At 36.2% G+C, this 22,513-nt stretch overlaps 1 protein-coding gene across 18 annotated transcripts in view; it reads right to left on the bottom strand.

Annotated features, from left to right (window-relative positions):
• The window catches only part of LOC121329758 (pleckstrin homology domain-containing family A member 7-like), a 117,211-nt gene that overhangs the window by 55,821 nt on the left and 38,877 nt on the right, over window positions 1-22,513 (bottom strand). Inside the window, exon 1 of one of the 18 annotated variants that reach the window (XM_041275522.1) lies at window positions 18,501-18,625. The exons of 15 other annotated variants lie outside the window; for them this stretch is intronic. In XM_041275522.1, coding sequence (XP_041131456.1) covers window positions 18,501-18,610 — 110 coding nt within the window. In that variant the 5' untranslated portion in view covers window positions 18,611-18,625. Of the gene's footprint in view, window positions 1-4,557; window positions 4,851-11,579; window positions 11,725-18,500; window positions 18,626-22,513 lie in introns of those variants that run through there. 2 more of the 18 variants (XM_041275530.1, XM_041275528.1) reach the window with 2 other exon arrangements.

Below are 22,513 nucleotides of genomic sequence, written 5' to 3' on the forward strand. Positions count from 1 at the left end.
CTCTCTCTCTCTCTCTCTCTCACTTTGGCTATGAAATATTTAGTGGTTTACCACATAGGTTTATTTTTCACTGGCATATGCACATGCCATTTCAGGAGGGTAGTTTCTCGTAATGTAACCACCAAAAACGCTACTTCCCTCTCTCCTGCTGTAAGCAGAGTTCTGCTGGAAAGGTATTGCTTATTTATTAGCACAAGCAGTTCTGGGATACAATTCCTAGAAATTGTTTACCAAAAAATATAGTATTTGTTCCAAGCTTTATTATCCACCTACTCCCAATACAAAATGGAAACTACAAAACACGAAAATATCAACCTACTACTGTTTATAAAGCAAAAAAAAAAGGGTTTTCCTTCCTAATTGACTACCAAATGGAGAGCTATCACAAGAAAGGAATTCTACACATTAGACATTCAAAAAATACCCACAGTAGCTGTACTACAGTACTGCCAACATTCCCTATACACTACATTACTCCTTTATTTTTTAATAATTGTATTAATTATAGACACGCCATTCTTTAGAACTACAGTAGTAAACACCACAAGGGAAGAATTCTCACAGGTTAGCCTACTTCATGAGGTAAAAGTTGAGCACAATGGGATGTGAATAGTTTACACAGTGGGATTTGTGCAATATTTACTCAAAACCTATACAGCAGTCTCCACTACTTGAATGTTGTAGCATATCATAAAAAATAGAAAACGGTACTCTCATGACTTGATTGTTATAAACATAAAACACTCCTGTGCTGTAAGTTAAAAAACACACCTGTGTTGAATCTTAAAGTTTAAACACTTAAAGAATTTAAACCAGACTCTAATACCCCTATTAGTAAATCTTTCATAAAAGACACTGTCTTCCATACCTCCATCCTTCCATCGCATCAGTGATTGACTTACTCCATGCCTTAACATTCAAACTGCGTGTACATTTCTAGCATTTTGTTTTGACTGGATCAAATAAAATCCTAGATGCTACAGGCTTTAAAAAACATAAATCCTCGAGAGACATTATGAATTCATTGGTTATGATAGCGAGCCATATGGCTCTGAACAACATCCATCTAGCTGGATCGAAAGCAAGTATTGGTTTTATCCTTCACAAACTGACAATATTCCTCTCTCACAAACAAATACCTACATAAAAACAGTGATGTGTCAGAAAATGATGCTTCACATTAAATTCTAACACAAAACATAAGAGCAATTATTTTTGCTTCAGTTTACTGTAGAAGGCAGTTGAGATTACAGTATGGATTTCAGTCAAAAATAGAAAACTATATATTTTTTTTTATATATATAAGATAAACAGAGTTTCTTCAAATACATTCTTCATAGAGACCATGGGTTTTTATTAGGCTATAATTCTACATTTATTAAATAAAAAATATCAAGCCTTTGTTTAAGCAGTCATTTGTCGTTTCAACACATTTTCAATGTAAAAGCAGACCTGATTTATTGTAGTATTTAGTGATATTAAGATGTACACTGTACTTCAATATTTTACATCTATTTTCAGATACAGAATTAAATTTTATTGATTTGCAATGCATCAAGATACTATTTTGATTAAAGTAAAAAACAAAAAAATATTGTAAAAGTCAATGCAAGATGCTCAATGTTTAGTAAAATACTACGCAATTTAGGTTTATTTTAGTTTACAGTTTAAAGGTTTTAACCCTTACAATTTTAATGGGCTTGTTACATTAAGTGAGAAAAGCTGAATTTAAAAATAGATTATTTTTAGATAGTGCCTTTCATAGTGGACCACCATCACAAAACACTTTATAGAGTTAGGCTGTGAACTGTGCATTATATGCAGTCACTTACAATAGGACATTGATTTAACATCTTATCCGCAGGATGAAGCACAAGGAGGTTAAGTGACTTGATCAGGGTCACAGTTGGTGTGTGGCAGAGGTGGGATTTGAACCGGTGACCTTTTGTTTACAAACCCTGGCTTACAACCACTGGACCACACTGCCTCCCCCACACTGTTACATTACATTCTATTCCAGATTAGGATGCACAGCATTCTCTCATCTGGTCTGCTTTGTAATGGACCTGTTCAAATACCAGACTGCAGAGGAAATGCAGCCCTGGAAGCCAGCTGTTTCAGATTGGTGATCCATTAGATTCCACAATTAGTCTCGCAGTCCCTGATGGGACTCCCAAAGCAGCTGACATCAAATGTCAAAAAAAAAAAAAAAAAAAAAGATGAACTCACTTTGTGATCAATTTGCATTCCTGAGCAGTTTATAGAAGGCAGGCATCGGTTAAAGGCTACACCAACACGACGTAAGCTATACAGTTACAAGCAGATAAACACATGGCGATGCGCACTACAACAGAACACTTTTTACTGAACTGCATGTTCTGCTATTGTAAATGCAATCTATATTCACTCAGCTGGCATCAATACAACCTGAATACATCACACCAATTTCTGGCAGGATGTGATGGGCAACTACAAAACAATTCTGACAGCTTTATTTGAGAAATTCATTTTTTCCATTACACCTTTAGATATTTTAAAGAAGTGGGGTACGACAATGATGTTCAATTTTATATTAAATAATGATTGCTTTATAGTGACTGCTTACTGAATTCTTTTCTAGAGTAGTTCATCATCCTGTGCAATCTACTACATAAAAAACAGACTTTGCACCATTCAATTTGCTTCCATTCCTTGAAAGTAGTTATTTTACTAACAAGCCACCTCTAGGTTGAAGCCTCCACACAGTCTGGTATTCTGTGATCTGAACTATACTGTCTCTTGATATACGTTAATAATCTTATCTGCAAGCTTTACTTTCTCAGAGAAGCACAACGAAAAACAATTAAAAAAATAAATAAATTATGCAGACATAAAACTAACAATGTGCTTAATAAAGGGTATGTCAAATCATCTAATACATTTAAGACTGCAATAAATACCAACATTCTACAGAGGTAAAACTAGATTCTTTCACTTAGTCACAAAACTAAGGCTCTTAAATTACTGGGTCCTATTCAGGATCCAAAGAGTGGTTGATCTCAATATCACCCATCGATGAAATCCCTGAAACAGGACACTGACCTAACATTAGAAAAAATTCACAAAAAGATGCTGTTGGTTTTTGTGACCTTGGTACACAATAGCCCCCTTTTTAATGATATGGTGGCAGTATTTAAATCAATTAAATAAGGCCAAAAGGTCTGGTAATCAAACGGTTTCTACTAACCTGCTCACAAATCCTTCAGTGCTCAAGAAGTACTATGCAGCCCCCAGCCTAAATCTGTACTAATCCATTGGGGAGATGCTTTTAGAAAAAGCAACTTCTGCATTTTAGTTTAGGAGTCTGTTTACACTAACTCTAATCTAAAACAGTAGTCTCTGGCATTGGCAACAGCAGTTTAAATACAGAATATTTCACAATACCTGTTTAGTACTCTGCGGGTCTAAAGATCGTTTCTATTTTCACCGTTACATTTAAATGAAAGCCGCTTGTCAAATATTGTGTGTGTGATCACTGTCAATTGAGTTGTAATTTTTTTCTAAGACAAAATTATTTTCTTCTTTGAATTGTTTCAGGGCATGGGTGAAATGAAGCAAAATTAATTTTGTATTTTTATTTGAATAATTTATTTATTCAGGAAAGTTCCTTGGAGGTTAAATTATCTTTTTCAAGGGAGACCTGGTCAAAAAGGTGCCATACTGTAAAAACACGTACAAATACAAATGAGCACAACCAATAGAAACAAGTTAATCAAATTACAAAAAACAATTTAGGAACAGAACCCAGCTATTTTATTTGCTAGTGGTGCCTGCATTTGAATTAGTATTATATAAAACAGCATCTTAAGCAGATATTTCTAAATATTATTACAGCTCACATCACATACAATATACTATGGAAAAAATCCCAGGCTACTGAACCATAAACCCGACAGACACCTGTTTTTAAAATGTACTCATTCCTACTCAAAGGTTCTGCCTGGGCTGACATTTATACAATACTGTCTCATCTTTCAGCCAGATCAGTTTAAAGTGCTTGTCACTATGATTTAAGCAGCATTACTTGCTTGTTAAACAATGGAAAGTCTACTGTAAAGTAATATCCCGTTGCAAAGATTGTTTGTGAGCGGTGAAGTCAATAACATTTGTCCTGGATATCCTAAAGTGGATAATATCTGCCAAATAGATTACAACAAATGATACTAATAACTACATAAACCAACATACAGTAAACAGAACGTATATAATTCATATCCAGTTTCCAATATACAGCCGGATGTTTACTATACACAGTCTAGTGATTAACAATGTTAAAGTATATCATTACAATCACCAAGGTTTATTATACTTTAAGTCTGGCTTCACTATAAATAACAAACTACAATATTCTTCTATACATACAGTGTACAATACCAGCACAAGGTCTTGCTTGCTTCTACTGTATATGTTACCTTAAAAATACATTAACTGAGTTCTAGATTTCCCATTGAAATCCTAATCCTAAAAGCCTAGCAACCACAACACTTCCTAGGTTTAAAGAGCAGGTCCACCATTTACCTGTCTCCCCATAGCAAGAAACCTCTTCCCTTCAGACTCAATGACTTGTTTTCTCTGAACTTGTCAGCGAAACAGAAGCAGCGTCCAGGGAAATACAATCTTCCCGTGTGTTTTCCTTTAACATTTCAGTCCGATACTGCCCATAGCACTCTGGTTGGAAATTCATTCACATTACTGTATCTGTCAAGGTGTTACTCCTACTCCACGCTCGTTAAGAGAGTGAAATGCCATGGAGCTTATCAGTTCCCTCTCAGGCACAGCACTCTCAAAACAAATCTACAACGTTACCATGAAAAGCAAAGCCACAAGCCACAAATAGTGCAAGTGAGAAGGGCCATTTTCAGAGTGTGCATTTACTGTACCAGCAGCCGTCCTCAAAAGAGTTTTTCCTTCACTATAAAGCAGTCACAGTATTGAAGCTTTTCTCAGTGGACACACCCTTGCGCATACAGTACAATTTCTTCACCTTGACACTATTTTTTTTTTTTTTTTTTTTAATTTCACCAACGCAAAGACATATTCTGCAGTGCTGATAATCACCCTCATCTGCAAGGCACTCCTATACATAGAACAGTTAGGAGATGTGAGCTGTGAATGGTCACATTTAGAGGGGATTCAATACCAGCTTTGGCATCCCACGCCTGACTGGGCAAATCTAGCTTTGCTCAGCTGCCAACAAGTGATTGGTCAGAAAGCAGCGAGCACTCTATGGAGTTCTCTCTACCCCCACATGTCCAGCATTGTGACAGGGAACAGAGGAATTTGTATCTGCCTTGTGAATGCTAACCTCATCCTAACTAAGGCCTCTCTGTCTGTTTTGTTATTATTCTGCCACAAACACTTATATCTAGGTCATTAATTATCTCTTTGAGTGTTCAGTGGCTCTTCTCTAATTCTTTGAACAGAGCGCCTTTTGGAAATCACTTCTGTCCAGAAATAATGTAAATAATTGTGCACTGTGTATGTATACATTTACTGTAGTGCAGACTTTAAAATTGCATATTAAATTCAAGCGCTCTGCTCCCAATTAACACTGAAGTGAGGTCGTACTGAATCTGATTGTGTATTCTGTGACCTGACATTAGAATTGCTTTTGTTTTTGGTGCCGGTAATGCATTTTTAATAGCTGATATCATTTTACGTACATAACATCTGGGAATTATTGCTTTGCATGTGTGATTATAGGTGTGCATCAGAAAGATCAATTTTTTGACACATCTGAAGTTACAATTTATATATATGTGTATATATATATATATATATATATATATATATATATATATATATATATATATACACACACACACACACACACACACACACACACACACAGTTACTTAAATATATATTGATGTGTCTGTTCAATAAATAATTATATATCCATTGATGTTCCCTATTCTGTATCATATTTCCAAACCGTAGAATCAGTTGGAAAACGGAGCAAAAACTTTGTATTTATCTAATTATTTATAAAAGTTTTGAACCAACTTGAATTCAGGACTTAAAACATGTGTTACTATCATTGGTCAAGAAACACTATGTCACAAGGGGATCTTTCAGTAAACATCTGCAATTGTAAGGTTAGATTTACCATATTACTTTAAAACATGCTTGAAGTCTGTTGCACTATTGGTATCCCCAGTTGTAAACACAAATGTGTTTTGCTTTTTGAGTAGCTCAACCTCTCCACTTCAATTCCATCTTTTATTTGTTCCCTTTTCCCTGGTATTAGCAATGAAGTAGCCACTTACTTCAATATATGCTGCCTGTGTACAACCCACTAAGACTTGCTACCACTTAATGTTTTTTATCCCATACAGTTTGCCCAATTAGTAATAATTGCCATGCAATTATTCAATAATTGCATTACATCTCAGAGTTTCCTCATTTGCATTTTACATCTCAAATCCAATTTTGCTATTTTCCACAGGAGATCTTAAAAGGGATAATTTGTTACATAATATACCCAAACATATAAAGCACATTTGCTCGGAATATCATATTGACTGCACACAGGGAGGAAAAAAAAAACAACTTTTGAAATAAAATCTAAAGGATAAGGAGAACTGGGAGGTTATAAATGGCGTTTTGTTAAACTCAAAGCAGCATGAGGGCTCGTGCTTGAAGTCTTTGTTTGTCTGTATTTCAGATGTTGCATCTATAAGATGCACGTTTAATATTCACAATGAGGACGGGAAACGCAAATGTACCCGTCTAGTTAACCATTTAATATAGTTATTTTGATTAATTAAATAAAACAAAAGAAGAAAATTAGCATTTCTATCAGTGCAAGCTTCCCCCACACACACACACACAATCAGATTTATACCTACCTGCTGTGTAAATTACTTTAGCAATGATAAATAAGGAAGTACAATTGCTACTGTACCTGTAACCCAGATGAACTTTTGTAATATTAAGCTACTGACACCTACAAAAGGAACAAGGGTGAGCAGGTCTATTTCTTTTGTTGCCTGACCTGGATTCCATAGCCTGGTGATCAGAATATATTGTCTTTTTCCCTCATCAATAAACCAAATCAGCAGACATGATATCAAATCCTGCTTCTTGGAAGGCTGATGCACTGTGTGTGTTTGACTGATAAAACTCTTCTTTGTACCACGAGTAATAAAAAGCGACAGTTGCGACTCTCTTGTTTCATCAATGATTTAACTAACAAAAGCATTTCCAGTGCAGTGATGTGAATGGCACACAATGACGATGACAGCGGGGAGTGGCTGTGTCACTAACAAATACGTAAGGTGGGGTCTAATCACCTGGAATGAATCCCCTCCTAGCTTCTGATGAGTTAATAATACTGGCATCAGCAGTGGCACTAGAACAATTTTTAAAGTGGGGGTGCTGAAAGCCATTGAACAAAACTGTAACACCTGTATATGATGGAAGCCATGGAAAGCCAGGGGGTGCTTCCGCACCCCTAGTTCCAGTGCCCTGGGGCATCAGCATAAGACACATGCTTACCTCTCAACTACAGAACTTGCTCTTTAGTTGAATAGTAAGACATTCATCTTTGAAACATATTGTTTGCGCTTTGTGTCCAGCCATTGCCTTTCCATTCAACTCAATGGGCCGAGATGCCAAGTCAATATAGGCTGAGGTGCCAAAATCATTAAACAGTGATTCTACTGGCAGAGTTTTGAGCCACTAGGGCCTATTTCAATGAGCTGAACAGCGGTGGATCTAAATACCACCACTCTTTAGCCCTTTTTTCAGCAGAATATAAAATACACAATAAAAATCAGGTTTACTAATTTTAGGCTGACGGTATTAAGCTCTGACACTTTTTTTATCAATAAAAAGAATCCACTGTGTCATTACTACTTACTGTATACTATAGACAGGTGCAGTACGTGGTTTTAACAAGCAAAGAGCCAAAAGGTTCTAAGCATAATAAAATGGGGACTAGTAACAATGTTAAACAAAGCTATTGGTTAGCAATTCCTCTTACTAGGGTACATTTTATATTTATAACAAACAACAATAACAACATTGCACAACTTGATAAATGTCACTTTCAAATGTTGAACTAAGGTGGTTAATTTCTCATTCCGCACATACCCAACAATGTTTTATTTTAACAACCATAGCCGAACACAAGTTGTCAGCCAAAAATAGAAAATAGTGCGCCTTGTCGAAGGTGACTTTGAAATGTTGTACTGATTTCACATTCCAAACACACGCAAGTCCGAAACCAGGCAGACTCTATAATTTGTCAAATCAACACCTTGTCAAACCTGTGGATTTAGGACAGTCTTAGTGTCTTATGTTTTAACTTTCAGCCTAACATAGTCCTACCCACATTCACAAAGATAATGTAACTTTAGCAGTTACTGTTTCATATTAGATGTGAGCCAAAAACCAAATTGACGGAGCCAGTCTCCAATTTCTTCAAAGGTTAAACTTAGCGATTGATTTGATCCCCCTCCCCCCCGCAGCACTCAGTTTTCTTACTTCAATCTTTCTCAAAGCTGCCTGCCAACTGATAACCAATAGGACATTCAGCACAGCAGACAGGCCTCACTATTAATGACACCAGAATAAGCACAGGCCATCCACAGATTTACTTCGATAGATCTTAATTCCATACAATTAGGCCATTAATGATATATTCATGATTAAAACAGTGGGGAGTATAAAATAAACTCTTGGCAAACATATCACTACCAAGGGTTGCAAAATTCTCTCTACCTGGTCTGACAGGCATTTGTTAGTTCATGAGTAATGTATTAATGCAAGACATTTGACATTCAGTAACTTCAGCACAGACACATTCAGCTGCCACAAAATTAAAAAGCAAAGCAATAGTGTATCTCCATCACTGGGGATTACGAGTCGAAAGATGTACAGCTACTTCAAAAACATTTATTGATTTTTATACATTTAAAAAAAAGAAATGGAATGGAATGCTGAAGATACTGGGACTCGTACATGTTTTATTTAGATATATATATATATATAAAAAAAAAAATCAACAGCTTTAAGAAAGCAGTGATAATCATGACTTTGAAAAAGAATAATACATATTTGAAAACTACCTCAAGCGTCCTGCAATGCGGCTTGTTTACACCGCTCAGTGTATGTAAACCATTTGAAGTGGTTGCTAAGTAACTAAAAAATGGAAAACAAAGAGTCCTTTAATGTACTACAAATAGTGGAAACAAATAATAAACGTAATAGGTACCAAATTTAATTACTTAAGGACCACACTTTTTTTTTTTTTTTTTTTTATAGATTTTAGTATTTTAAAAGGTTAAATGTATTATTCTCCTACCCACGCTTCATTCGAGGTATTGTCTTGTTTCTGTTTCACACATCACTGAAACGAATTATTATTATTATTTATGTTTTTTTTTTTTTTTTTAAGCTCAGCATGGTTCACAAGCACAAGCCTACAGTAGCTGCTGCAAACCATTATATATACAGCTTTGGTTCAGAATTCCTCAAGGGATTTTGACATTATCAATGCAAGATTAAAGGATAGATAGTTTACTAATCTCAACCACAACACATGCGTGAGCTTCCCTTCTTTCTTAAGCTACAGTCTTTAGCCACTATTCTGTGCCATCTTGGGAGTAGAATTTTTCCAATAGGCAAACCGTCACCAATTTGTGACACTAAAGCCAAATTCATTTAGTGGAGGGAAAAAAGGCTTTTGATTCATTACTGAGATAAGTAACGCAGCCTACATTCCAAAACAGCACAAAATCAACAGCTTTGTTTTTAGAACAACACAGGAGACACCTTAATTGCAGTTTACACTAAATATAATCTGTAATTTAAAACTACATGACGATATATTAACACTGCATTGAACTAAAGGTTTCGGCAAAGTTAATGCCAATAAGAAACACCGTCCGTCTAAATGCTCTCGTTAGACAGATTAACGATTCCGGTCCCAGTTATCAAAGATTAAAATGATAAACTAATTTTTTTAAGAAAATAAATAAAGCAACAGAGGCTTTTTCCTTTGTTCTTCTGTCTCACCTAATTAAATCTTCATAATACTGCACCACCATTGCAAACAAATTATTTAATAGCATTCATTTCCATCCGCAAACATCCAACAGCTTACTTCATTATAATGTAGTGAAGCCTGACTTATACATCTAGTAGTACTATAATGTCACTTAGTAACAATTTAGACACGTTTCAATGAGAAGTTTTTACCTGTCTATATATAAGGCCTATATCTGAATAAGTCAGTGATGCAGATGAACTCTTCCACTTGTTTTTTAGATCCAATTCCAACAAAAATCCTCAAAGGTATATCTGTGTGACTTTGCTTCAGAAATTATTAACAGATACTTGTCAACTGGAACAGTACCAACTGCTTTTAAAACTGCAGTGGTTAAGCTATTACTCAAAAAATCGAATTTAGATCCTACAGTTTTGAGCAATTTTAGACCTATCGCCAACTTACCTTAAGATCTAAGATCTTGGAGAAGGTAGTATCCAATCAACTTAATATGTTTCTTGATAACAATAAAATAATTGAAAAGTTCCAATCAGGTTTTCGACCTGCTCATTGTACAGAGACTGCACTGGTTAGAGTTGTAAATGACTTATTGGTAAATGCAGACTCTGGGTATATTTCCATTTTGGTTTTATTAGACGGTTTTATTTACTGTTGATCATACCATTTTAATCTATCACCTTAAATGGGTAGAGTTGTCTGGACTGTATTAAACAGGTTTAAATCATACCTTACTAATATGGAGTGTTGTTTCCTTGTGAGATTCAGCATCAGGATTCTCTACAATTACCTCCCTTCTTGGTCCCATATTATTTTCTTTATACACGCTACCACTGGGGGAGATATTTCATAAGCATAGCGTACATTTTCACAGCTTGACATGTCTGTGAAACCGGGGGTTACCTCCGACTATTAAAATTATCTATTGTCTATTAAATAAGTGACTGAAAGATGTAAAAAAACCTGGATGTCTCGATTTTTTGCAACTAAACTCAGATAAGACAGAAGTTTTGATTTTGAGTTCTCAGCAAACAACCTGAATTTGCCAATTCTCTAAAAAAACAGAGTTGAGTAAATTTAAATTCAAAACCAAAAATCAGAGGCCAGACATGTGGGACTCCTATTCGATTCTGATTTGTGTTTTGAGGCACACATCCTTAATGTCACCAAAGTTTTTGATGTTTTTTTTTTCATCTAGAAATATTGCCAAGAATAGCCTTGTCTTTCATTGCCAGATTCTAAGTGAATTCATGCTTTTGCCTCATCTAGACTCGATCACTGCAATGCTTTTTTTTCTGGATTACCAGACAATGCCTTTTCACGGTTACAGCTTGTTAAAAATGCAGCGGCGTAGGTGCTTAGTTTAAAAAAAAAAAAAAAAAAAGTGATCACATAACTCCTGTGCTGGCTTCTCTACACTGGCTTCCAGTGAGATATAGACTTGATTATAAGATCCTATTTTTGACATACAAAACACTAAATGGCCCGGCACCTGATTATCTAAAAGAGATTTTGTCCCTATATGTACCTAGATGTGCTTTAAGGTCAGCTGATTCTGGTCTTCCGTCTCTCCCAAAGACTAAGACAAAAGAAAGGAGAAAGAGCGTTTAGTTACAGTGCTCCCAGATTATGGAATAAACTATCATCTGACATTAGGAGATGCAGTCACTATATTTTTAGATCAAGATTTAAAATTCACTTTAATCTAGCATTTTATACAAAATATTAATTGTTCTCTCTATTTCTCTAATAATATTGGGGTTTTTTTGGTGTTTTGATTTATTTTACAATAATTTTTTCATGTTCATATTTTTTTATTGTTTTAATTCATTTTATTATTATTATTATTTTTATTTTTTTAATGACTAGTAAACTGCTTTGAGATACTGTTGTATAAAAGGCGCTACATAAATAAACTTACTTACTAAATATCTGCAAGCTCTTTTGGTCCCAAGAGGTTGACACGGGTGGTACTGTGAGTGGTAGTGATATTCAGCCATGCTCACCTTTCAATAGACCCATCATTCACCTGGGATTCCAGAGCTTAATACTGAAACCAAACCAAAAGCACCTGGAATCAGCTGGCCTTCGTTCAGCAGATCCGGCAGGCTTTCCTATGTCACATTCTTACTTCCTAGTGGTGGGTGGGCCCTTCTATTTAGCACAAATGTAAAAATGTCTAATCTACTATAGCACCGCCACAGCATCGGATACCAGTCTGTGTATACAAGCAGAGAGGCATGCTCTTTCACTCGTCTTTAAATAGAAACCAAAATAAAGGTTATGTCAAGTACCATATCCTGTATCACGTGCCCATCACTGACCATTATTCTGCACTTCCCCAGTCCTGATGTTTCAGATGACGGCTCTAGCAATACAAATACTGTACATTCCCTGAAAGCTCAGAAACAGGTTTGTTTGCAAAATAGCCTTTTCTAAATGTGTAAACCTGCAATACCTAACAAACTGCATTTCTCTTCACTCAAAAGTACTAAGCACGCAAAAATAGAAGTGAACAAAAAAATACAAAGATAGGTTATTCGTATGCTATAGAATCTATTTAAATATGGTTCCAATACTTTAAATTATAACCCTTTAACCTTTAAGAACCTAGAATGCCTGTGGGTGTGTACCATATTAGATTTCTGTAATATTTTTTTTTTTCAGTGCAGAGCTGGGAGCAGTGCTGAGCTGGCTGACAGACACACAGACAGATACTGGAGCAGGTGGGCGTTCTAGGACTCTCTAAAGCACTCCCACAGGCATGCAAGGATTCAAAGGGGTAAGCCAGGGTCAATACATACTCAAAGGACCATCTAAAAATTGTGCTGTGGAGTCAAATGTTTTACATCGTGTGTATGATGATAATTAGAGCAGATATGATCAAAGTGCTTTTCCAGGAGGGCACTGTTGTGCTTAACACTCTCTAATGTGACATAAAATTTCTCAGTGAAATATTGATATTTTATGCGCTCTGATGATGTGAGGCAATTAGAATTTTATGATGCTTCTAAAATCGCTGGATAAATATGTCTAGAACTAGAGACGCCTTTGACATTTTATTATTTATTTTAATTATTATTATTTATTCAAAAAAAACAAAAAAACACATTGCTTAAAAGTAGACAGATAATACATCAAGAATAATAATTGCAGCTGTTTTTATTTTGTAATATCTCCAGTTCCACAGAGCAACTGGGCACCCTAAAGGTCTAACTCAAGGGACTTCCAAAGAGATAGATTGTGACTCAGTCACTTTACATTTTAAAAATAGTTATAAAACACGTATTGGTGGCCAGTATTGTTTAAACTATTGTACCAAAGCGCAGCTCCGTCACGAATTTCAGCAGCACACCACTGGATTGGAATGTAAGCAAAGACACGTTTGAAACTGGTCCAGGTAAAACACGTTATTCCACCCATGCTTCTGATATAAAATGAGATACAGTATCATTCCAAACTGGTGTACTGCTATATTATTGATATTAAGCACTCCCCTGCAATACATTGCACTAGAGAATTGCACAGAATTTTCATCTTCAATATTTATGTGAAACAGAGAGCGCTCAACTGATAAATATTTTCTCTCCTACAATTCTCAGTAGAAAATCCCGAGGTTCTGAATCCTGAAAACATTTTAATTGCACCCAGTGCTGGTATTGTAAATTCTCATCAAGTTCCACTGAAGAACCACAAGCTAATCCCTCAGGATGCCACTTATACGATTTAATAGATGAAGAGGACTGGAACTGAACATAATTCAGCGAATGAGACAATATGAATCAAAATCCCCAGCTAGCATCACCAATACAATTATATCACAGTAGAAAAAAAAAAAAAAAATAGCAGTAAGTATTTAGATAAAAGACTCTGAAGACGCTTAGAGCTCAGTTTTAAAAACATTCCTGCTTCATGAGAAAGAGCAATACACATTCCTGCACATTACAAGTCAACAGCAGGACCGTATTCTTTTTCAATGGCAGACAAGTAGCTTTTTTCCAGTCTCTAGTTAAATCTTCAGCAGAGCGCTTCTTATCATTCTATCTGTATATCAGTTCCCAGCTCGCCACCTGTCAACGACTCATACAGCAGATCTATAGGACCAGAGTGTCTCATTACAACTTGTCATCCCGTGATGGTTCCCAGTTGTGTCCCTCTCAAACCCACTCTACACCAATACAGCAGATTCAGTTTAAACTCTTAAAATGTTTGTTTGATACTGTTGCAAATACTGATCGGTTGGATTATAAGCCAGTGTTCAGTTGGTAAAGCAAAATGATAACTAGGATACTAATGTAAGGGTAATGGCTAATCCCATGGAATACAGTAGTTTGTGAACATGGAGTATAATGTGAAAATGATCAGTATCCTTGATAAAGCCAGTGGATAAAAACAATGTGGCCAGCAAATTAACTGAAAAACACCAGTGGAACAAAATCTAGAAAATAGAACATTTAGCTGCAGTGCTTCTAGTAAAAGACAAGTCCCTCTAAAAACTAGACCTGGCATGTTGTTTGCAATGAAGCACTATTAAAATGCTTTGCCACTCCTCACCCTGGATAATGCTGCTCACAGCCAGAAAAACACAAACTCAAACGCCGTTGATTCCGTGCTTGATGAGACACTTGATTTAATTTTCATGTTCAAGTTAGGTGCTATATCTTGATTGCAGCCTATTTGCAGAATGTAATTGAAAGATGTGAGATGGCATAATAAGAGTGTGGCTAGCCAATGGAAAATAACCAACTCGCATAGTGACTATCGCAAGTGACACTGGAATGAGAAAGTTTGAGCTCAAAGTTCACAAATCTCTAGCTAGATTTTTCCAGCCAGAAACTCGGGACAACAAATGCCACAGTTCCAAATAGAAAAAATATATATGTATAAAAACACACACACAAAAAAAAACTGTTCAAATGTTCTGTACTGCCTGTATTTGAATTACTGTGCGTGGATTTATCCCCAAAAGGATTTCAACCAAAAACAGGAAGATAACTCACACAATTTAGTTTTGTTTTTTAAAAGTGTGGATCCACACAGAGTAGGATTGGACATGTGTGTTGAGTGCCAAACAAGTAGTGATATTTATTTATGCAAAATGCCTATTCACGACAGTACTGAAACTGCACCGTTTCTCATTTGGTTCCCCCTCTTTATCTCTGATTGTATATACTATAGATACTCAATTATGCAGCTCTGATCAACCGTACTGGCTAATCAACCGAACGCACCTGTAATCACGTGATGAATTACGTGTGGAGTATTACACACACAGCCTTTGCTGCTAAAACCGCTACGAGATTTAGCTGCCAAAAAAAGGACCAGCAGATTGAGACAAATGAAAGTTACAGAATTATTCAGACCACCAAAACCTAAGATGGAGCATTGTGTGCTTTAAATTGTTTCAGTTAGCAAATTAAAACAGTCGCCTTGTTTTTTTTTTTTTTTTTTTTTTTCTTCTACTTCGTCAGTAAGGGCTGGAGATGTTACTGAGCAGCTAAGAACCTTTATTTTATTAATTTCAATTGCATGTCACTACAATTCCTTAATAGCAAATATCAAAATACAGAAACATTTTACTGAATTTTTGAAGTTTAATGCTTCCTAAAGTTCTGTAATGTGTCAAAGTTGTAATGACATTATAATTATAATTTTCAGTTTGTTATATGGTAAGTTTAATTACAGTATTTCATTACCTTCACTGTAGGTGTTTTACTGAATTGCATTAATTGAATGATTTGTAAAGCTTTGTAATTTTGTGTGCTTAATGAGATAGAATAGGTTACTAGCTATATATCATCAGTAGGTATTTGTGTAATAAGTACTTGTGTCTGTTAACTTTATTCTATGCATTATTCAAGCTACAGCAATAGTTATTGATACTTGTTCGATTATCCATACAAATCTAGTATCAGTCCCAATTAGTTCGGATAATTGACTTTGGGGTTGACAGCATCCTATTTTGGTAGACCTGGAAGTTTCATGTCTCACATTTCCAGGTGCAGTTTCTTGATTAAAAAGCCTTCCACGAATACACAAAAGTCAATATAAAACCGCTGACCTCTTGTCAAATCTTGTTTGGATTAACATACAGTAGTATAGCTCTGCTTTTGCTAGACGCAGATCCAGGAAGAGCCATTACTACAGATATTGTTACTATGGGACCCTGGGAAGGTGAGGATAGTGATAGCTACCAGCTTCAACAGCATAGACAATGAAGCAATCAATTAGTAATACAAATCACTTTAAAGCAAATCCCCAGGATATTTCTTACTTCACTTTAATGGTGACAATCCCCACATTCCACGCACACACACACCCTCAGTAATCTTAATCGGTTTTAAATAGGAGGTAATGAAGTGGCAATTAAAACTCTGATTAAAAGTCTGCATCACCTAAATAAGCTGCAAGCTGTATGGTACAGGTCAGGTCAATACTTAAAATTACACATTCACAAGCACAGTGTGTAAATAATTCATGAAGTGGCTTTGTCTTAAAATCATTACTGTATTTCCATTGAGATTGCAAGATCAGATACATCTAACTGGCACAGCAGTCAGACACTGTAGCTTTATAAATGTTAATTCACAGGTCTGCAGGTGCTACATAAATGAACATATGGTTTAATCATTAAATACATTGACAGAAAGTAGAAATGGCCTTCAAAAAGTAATCTCCTTATGACAGACAGCAAATCCAGATCTGGATTTGTACAGCAATCCGGTAAGGATCTTATTAGAAAAAAGAAAATTACAGAAAAAGCAACTTTGATGTTGGGGTCTATAAAACATCTGCAGGTTGTACATCTATATGAACTGCTTAAAGAAGATAGGAATTCAGTAAGCTAACTGAAATGTTTTAAAGCCAAACAAGTTACTGCAAGGAAATCAAGAGTTTATGCAAGTATTGTGTTTAATGTATAAAGAATGAACCAAGAACTGCTGACAGCCAAAAAACCTGGCAATGTGAATTTAAATCTTATTTACAGAAGAGATTCCCCATCAACAGAAAACAAAATGAAGCTTAGGAACAACAGATAAGAGGCCGACACTCCTGCAGACGCCACTAGAAACCAACACATTTACTGCAATGAAAATCTGGAAGTATTTCCACAACTCAATTTATCAAAGCTTATGCATTCTGACTTTAGAACTATTAAAAGTGGTTTCTGAAATGTAACACAGTTACAAATGCAATTCAACTTTTTTTTTCCCTTTCTCTCGCATCTGATAGGAACTTATTAATGAATAAAGATCAATTAAGAAATCTGCCTTCAATCTAATCTCAGAACTGCTTTCTTATGCATGAGGCTTACAAGACAACAGGTAATCCACTTTGCCACTGTTTACATCATGAGAATATTTTGCCTGCATGAAAACAACTTTGGGGAATAAAAGCTGCACACATTTGATGATTATATTCAAATACAACATGCAGGTTTGAATGTTAATTTTTGAATCCTGGTGACCTTTGCCAGATGATGAATGCCAGGATTAATATACCTTGATTTATAATAAAACAGCTTTATTACTCGGATCCTTCTACTGCATTAAACAAAAATAAAAAATAAAAATCCAGTGGGGTTGCTCACATATACAGGAGGCTGTGTGGTGTAGTGGTTAAAGAAACAGGCTTGTATCGAGCAGGTCCCTGGTTCAAATCCCAGCTCAGCCATTGACTCATTGTGTGACCCTGAGCAAGTCACTTAACCTCCTTGTGCCCCATCTTTCGGGTCAGACATTGTTGTAAGTGACTCTGCAGCTGATGCATAGTTCACACACCCTAGTCTTGTATCTTGCAAAGCGCTTTGTGATGGTGGTCCACTATGAACAGTGCTATATAAAAATAAAGATTACTATTATTATTATTTGAACAGAATGTAATTGGTTTCTTGAAGTTACGTAGGAGCACTGGTGAAAAATAAAACAGCGCTCTTCTCACATAACCCTGCACCCCAGACTCATTTCCATCCGTTCCTCCCCCCATGAACCAAAATTAGTATCTTAGAAACAGAGGACCGGAGAGCAACTAATGGGAATCCTAACATATCATTCCAGTGTATGCACTACTGGGTGTGGTTGATTTTTGAGTACATTTACTCACTTTTAGCAATTTCAAAAGTATGATTTTGCCTTGCGTTTGCATCTCAACTGAAATGCAATGCTCCGTAAAGTTATGCTGTGGAAGTAAATGTGCACAAATTAGATTTGCTTTTTTAGGTACTGAGTATTATTAACAGATATGTATTAAGCCTGTTACCAAGCTTTTAATATCCAAGTATGGGAAATACCAGCTATCTTCCATCATCTGCTCCTCTAATATAAGCTCAAGACTTTTGGAATGGGGGATAGAAAAGCTGCCTGAAAGCTACCGGGTTTGCAGTTTGTGTCTCAGTCACAGCTAGCTACTTACAAGCAGTAAAATACTGGGATTGTTATGCAGTGTTCACCTTAAAGGGATGTTTGTTCCATACAGGAGGCTGTGTGGTCCAGTGGTTAAAGAAACAGGCTTGTTACCAGGAGGTCCCCGGTTCAAATTCCAGCTGAGCCACTGACTCATTGTGTGACCCTGAGCAAGTCACTCAACCTCCTTGTGATCCGTCTTTCGGGTGAGACGATGTTCTAAGTGACTATAGTTCACACACCTCGTATCTTGTAAAGCGCTTTGTGATGATGGTCCACTATAAAAGGCGCTATATAAAAAAAAAAAGATTATTATTATTATTTTTATTATTATAAAGTGCTCACTTGGGTATATCACAGATTGGTTACAGAAATTATAACTGAATTGTCCTTTCACTTCCTTGGGAACAAACCAGACCATGGTAACAAGTCGGTTATAAACATGAATTCTACACACAAGATTCATACAGTTAAGCATCTCAAAAGGGCTTTACAAAGGACAGGATGGAGAAAAATGCGCATTAACGGCGATACTGCTGCAGACGAATGTGGCATTGCATCCCCACAAAATTTCCATTACAGCAGCCCACATCCAGACAGACAGGTTAATACCACCTGAACTCAGGCACATTGCATCTCCTGAGGCAAGAGGACCCTACCCAAGAGAATGCACACAGTGCTGAAATTGTTATCTTAAAGTAAAACAAGACTTGATTAGAGGAACGTTCTGTTCTAATCTAAATTGCTTGATAGAACCTAGATCCAGTTTTAAGCTGTAGTTGTTATTTATTTCCCTTTAGTCCAGCTGATGGAAAAAAACCCTTCAACTATGCAATTAATTGTATTACTGGGAGTGACAAGGACTATAGCAGTTGCCCTGAGCTCAATCTTACTACTTCAAATGGCACTGAAACCTCCCGCATTCTTTAATAAAAGAGGCTTGAACAAATCTCAAAGAAGAATCACGAAATACAAGGAATTTTTAAAATGCAAAAATAAAACCCCTCTCTCAGGTAGCTTTTGACCCTTCTGAAAAAGTTATTAAAAACGGCAGAGGCTGAGGTGAATTGGCATTGTATTGAAAAAGCATCTATAAGCTAACAGGACTGCTTAGAGTACACAAGGGAACTATACAACTGCTAGAAAGAATTCCAAGAGCATCCATGCATGCATGCATGCTAACACATGAAAAACGAAGCTGACAATTTACAGTATATTTTCTGAATACAGCGAGCAAAACAAAGGACCTCAGTGTGTTTTTTTGAAAGCCAGTTTTATACAAACCTAAGAACCTTATCAGTCACCAGTGGTTAATAAATGTGACAGTAGCAGTGCATATATGCCTGTGTATGACAGCTTCAGATCAATGACAGCTTTGCCATCAAAGCACTCTCCTGCTCAGAACCAAGCCCCCAGTTAATGACATGCTGCGTCAGCTCCAGACATTTCCGATGTATTCCCTGCAGCGAACAGCAAAACACACAACTTATTTGGAGCTTTGTTCTAAACAGTGCACAGTTCAGTTTAATCTCAGAGAGACAGGCACAATTTCACTGTGTTTTTTAAAAAATGCATAGCGAAGAATTAATGCCAACCTTGCTACCCAACGCAATTTTTTTCAGATCATACACAATATTTACCAGTCAGACAGTTTGCCCCAGAACACTCCTTTGAGATTTGTGTATACCCTGAAACAACCTCACTCAGTGACGATATACTCGTCTGACCAGTCCACACAATACAAAGTTGAAATCAATGTTATTTGGCTACCATACAGCAGGCTTTGTATCTGTAGAGAGGATAACTTAATATCCGAGTACAATGAGGAAGAACATTCAGAGTGTATAGTAATAATAAAATAAAGACAACATCAAGTTGCAGTGCTGCTGTCAACTGCAAAATATTTATTAGTTAATTAATTTTCCCCTTACTGCACAGATTGAAACAGGACATTGCAGGGCCTAGGAACCTGTGGCCAAATAAATACTGCACACCTCCAGCTACTGCAAAAGCATCCCAAGGGTTGTGGGCTGGAAACTACAAGATACAAAATTTGCCTAATCTGTGATGCGTTTAGATGTGATTCTTACATTTGTCCCATCTCTTTCAGTATGTTAAAGACTTTCAACATACTTGTGTTGCCACTTTTTAAATATCAAGAATTCAAAACTGATTGGATACACGCAAAGAAAAACTTTTAAAACTGAATTATAGTATCCATCGGCCCAAGCAAAACCACATTACCCGGTCTGGGGTATCCAGCCTTAAGAGGAGGGAACATGATGTGGCCTGGAACTCTGTTTCAGGAAACTACAGTAGGTTTCAGACCCGGTTTCAAGCCACAGTTCCTGAAAAAGTGGCTTTGTGTTTTTTCTGTTTAATAATATACAACATTAAAAAAAAAGATTTCGATTTCTAGGTACGGTATGTATGAAATGATTAGCATGGCCACAAATAAACTTTGTTCTAAAACCATTACATCATCTCCATTTAAACATGAGGGAGACACAGACAGGAGCCTTCACTGCACCAGCACACCGATCTGCTTAATTAGGTTTGTCACTTGTGCAGTTACAACAGTAATGATAAATATACTGCATCACAACCTATTGTTATCTATAATCCATCTGCCAAAAAAAACAGCTAACCACCAGCTGCACATTGAGTAACCGTTTCCAAACAAAACGGTACACTTGTCTATATTAAATAGAGTAAATACATCTACTTGAAATTGAAATGAACCCAAATATGTCCCAAATCATACCTTTTTTTTATTTCCTATACATTTTTCTATTTAAATTAGGAATGTATATTACTACCACTGCAACACCAGCAGCTTATTTTTATCCTGTGTCTTGGTGCCACAACAGGCTTAGGTTTGAGCACCAATATCATGCTGTCACATCTTACATTGTCCTGGTCACAACAATTAAAGAAGATAATACCGAAATAGATACTCTTCAAACTATACCAATTAAACTCTTTTCTTCAGTAGTGAGGCAGAATGCATCTTGACTTGTACAACTAACTACTTCACTTACAGCTGAATGAATGTGCAGTGAACTCCGCTTAATTCTAATTTCTGGGAACCATACAAATAGTTTGAGATGTTCAAAGTTCGAATTGAACAAATTATGCAAATGGCCCAATGGTGTGGACATTTACAGCTATTTCCATAGTAAATGTGCAGAAATAAAACAGACGTTACTGTATTTTACCTTGATGTTTTTATTTTTTCTTTCTGAAATCAACGAAATAATCAAACATTTCTATTTAAAGTGCAGCATTAATTATTCCTCAATTATCTCCCAAAACATTGTCGCTTTTTATGCAGTTACATATGATTGCTACTTAACATCCTACTAGCTACTGTACTGTAGCTTAATTGTAGTCTTAATTACAGAAGCTAGCTAGCTACTTCAGCTGCTTAAAGTAATGTAACGTTATTTGGATGGTACCTTCGTGTCTAGATATTGCAGTCATTCAGCATCTTCCCCCGTCGAAAGCGATAGGAGACGACAAAATAATAATTTAAGAAAAGTAGAAGCGCCTTTTCTTTTCTTAGGAGGTTCCATGTTTTTTTTTCCTTCAGCACGGCAAATCTACTGTGCACTATAGGCGCCGTTATTTTTTTTTAAAGGGACAGTGCAAATGTAATGACTGTAACAATGTAATTAATACAATTGGCTTGAGAGGGTCCAGATTTGATCCAAAACATGTAAAAATTGTATGTTTGGGAATTTTTGTGTGATTGCTGTGTATTATTATTTTGCACATTTTTTTTTTTCCAAAATTTTCAGAAAATGTTAAAATAAAGTAAATGGTCAAAAAGGGGGGGGGGGGGTTTGAGGGTGGTCTTTGAGGGGCTGCACTTTGGGAACCCCTGGACTAATACAATAGTCAGCTTCCCCAGTCAGCATTTGTAAGGTCCTATAACTCTGGACAGGTAAGGGAGTCTTTGACTATTGTTATACTGGAGGTTTGCTTCAAGGCTATTTTCTAATCTTTCTACTGCAAACAGTAATTAACTGGCAGAAGAGCAGAAGTCATTAATTGGTAA

This window comes from Polyodon spathula, chromosome 17 (assembly GCF_017654505.1).
Source record: "Polyodon spathula isolate WHYD16114869_AA chromosome 17, ASM1765450v1, whole genome shotgun sequence".
NCBI lineage: Eukaryota > Metazoa > Chordata > Actinopteri > Acipenseriformes > Polyodontidae > Polyodon > Polyodon spathula.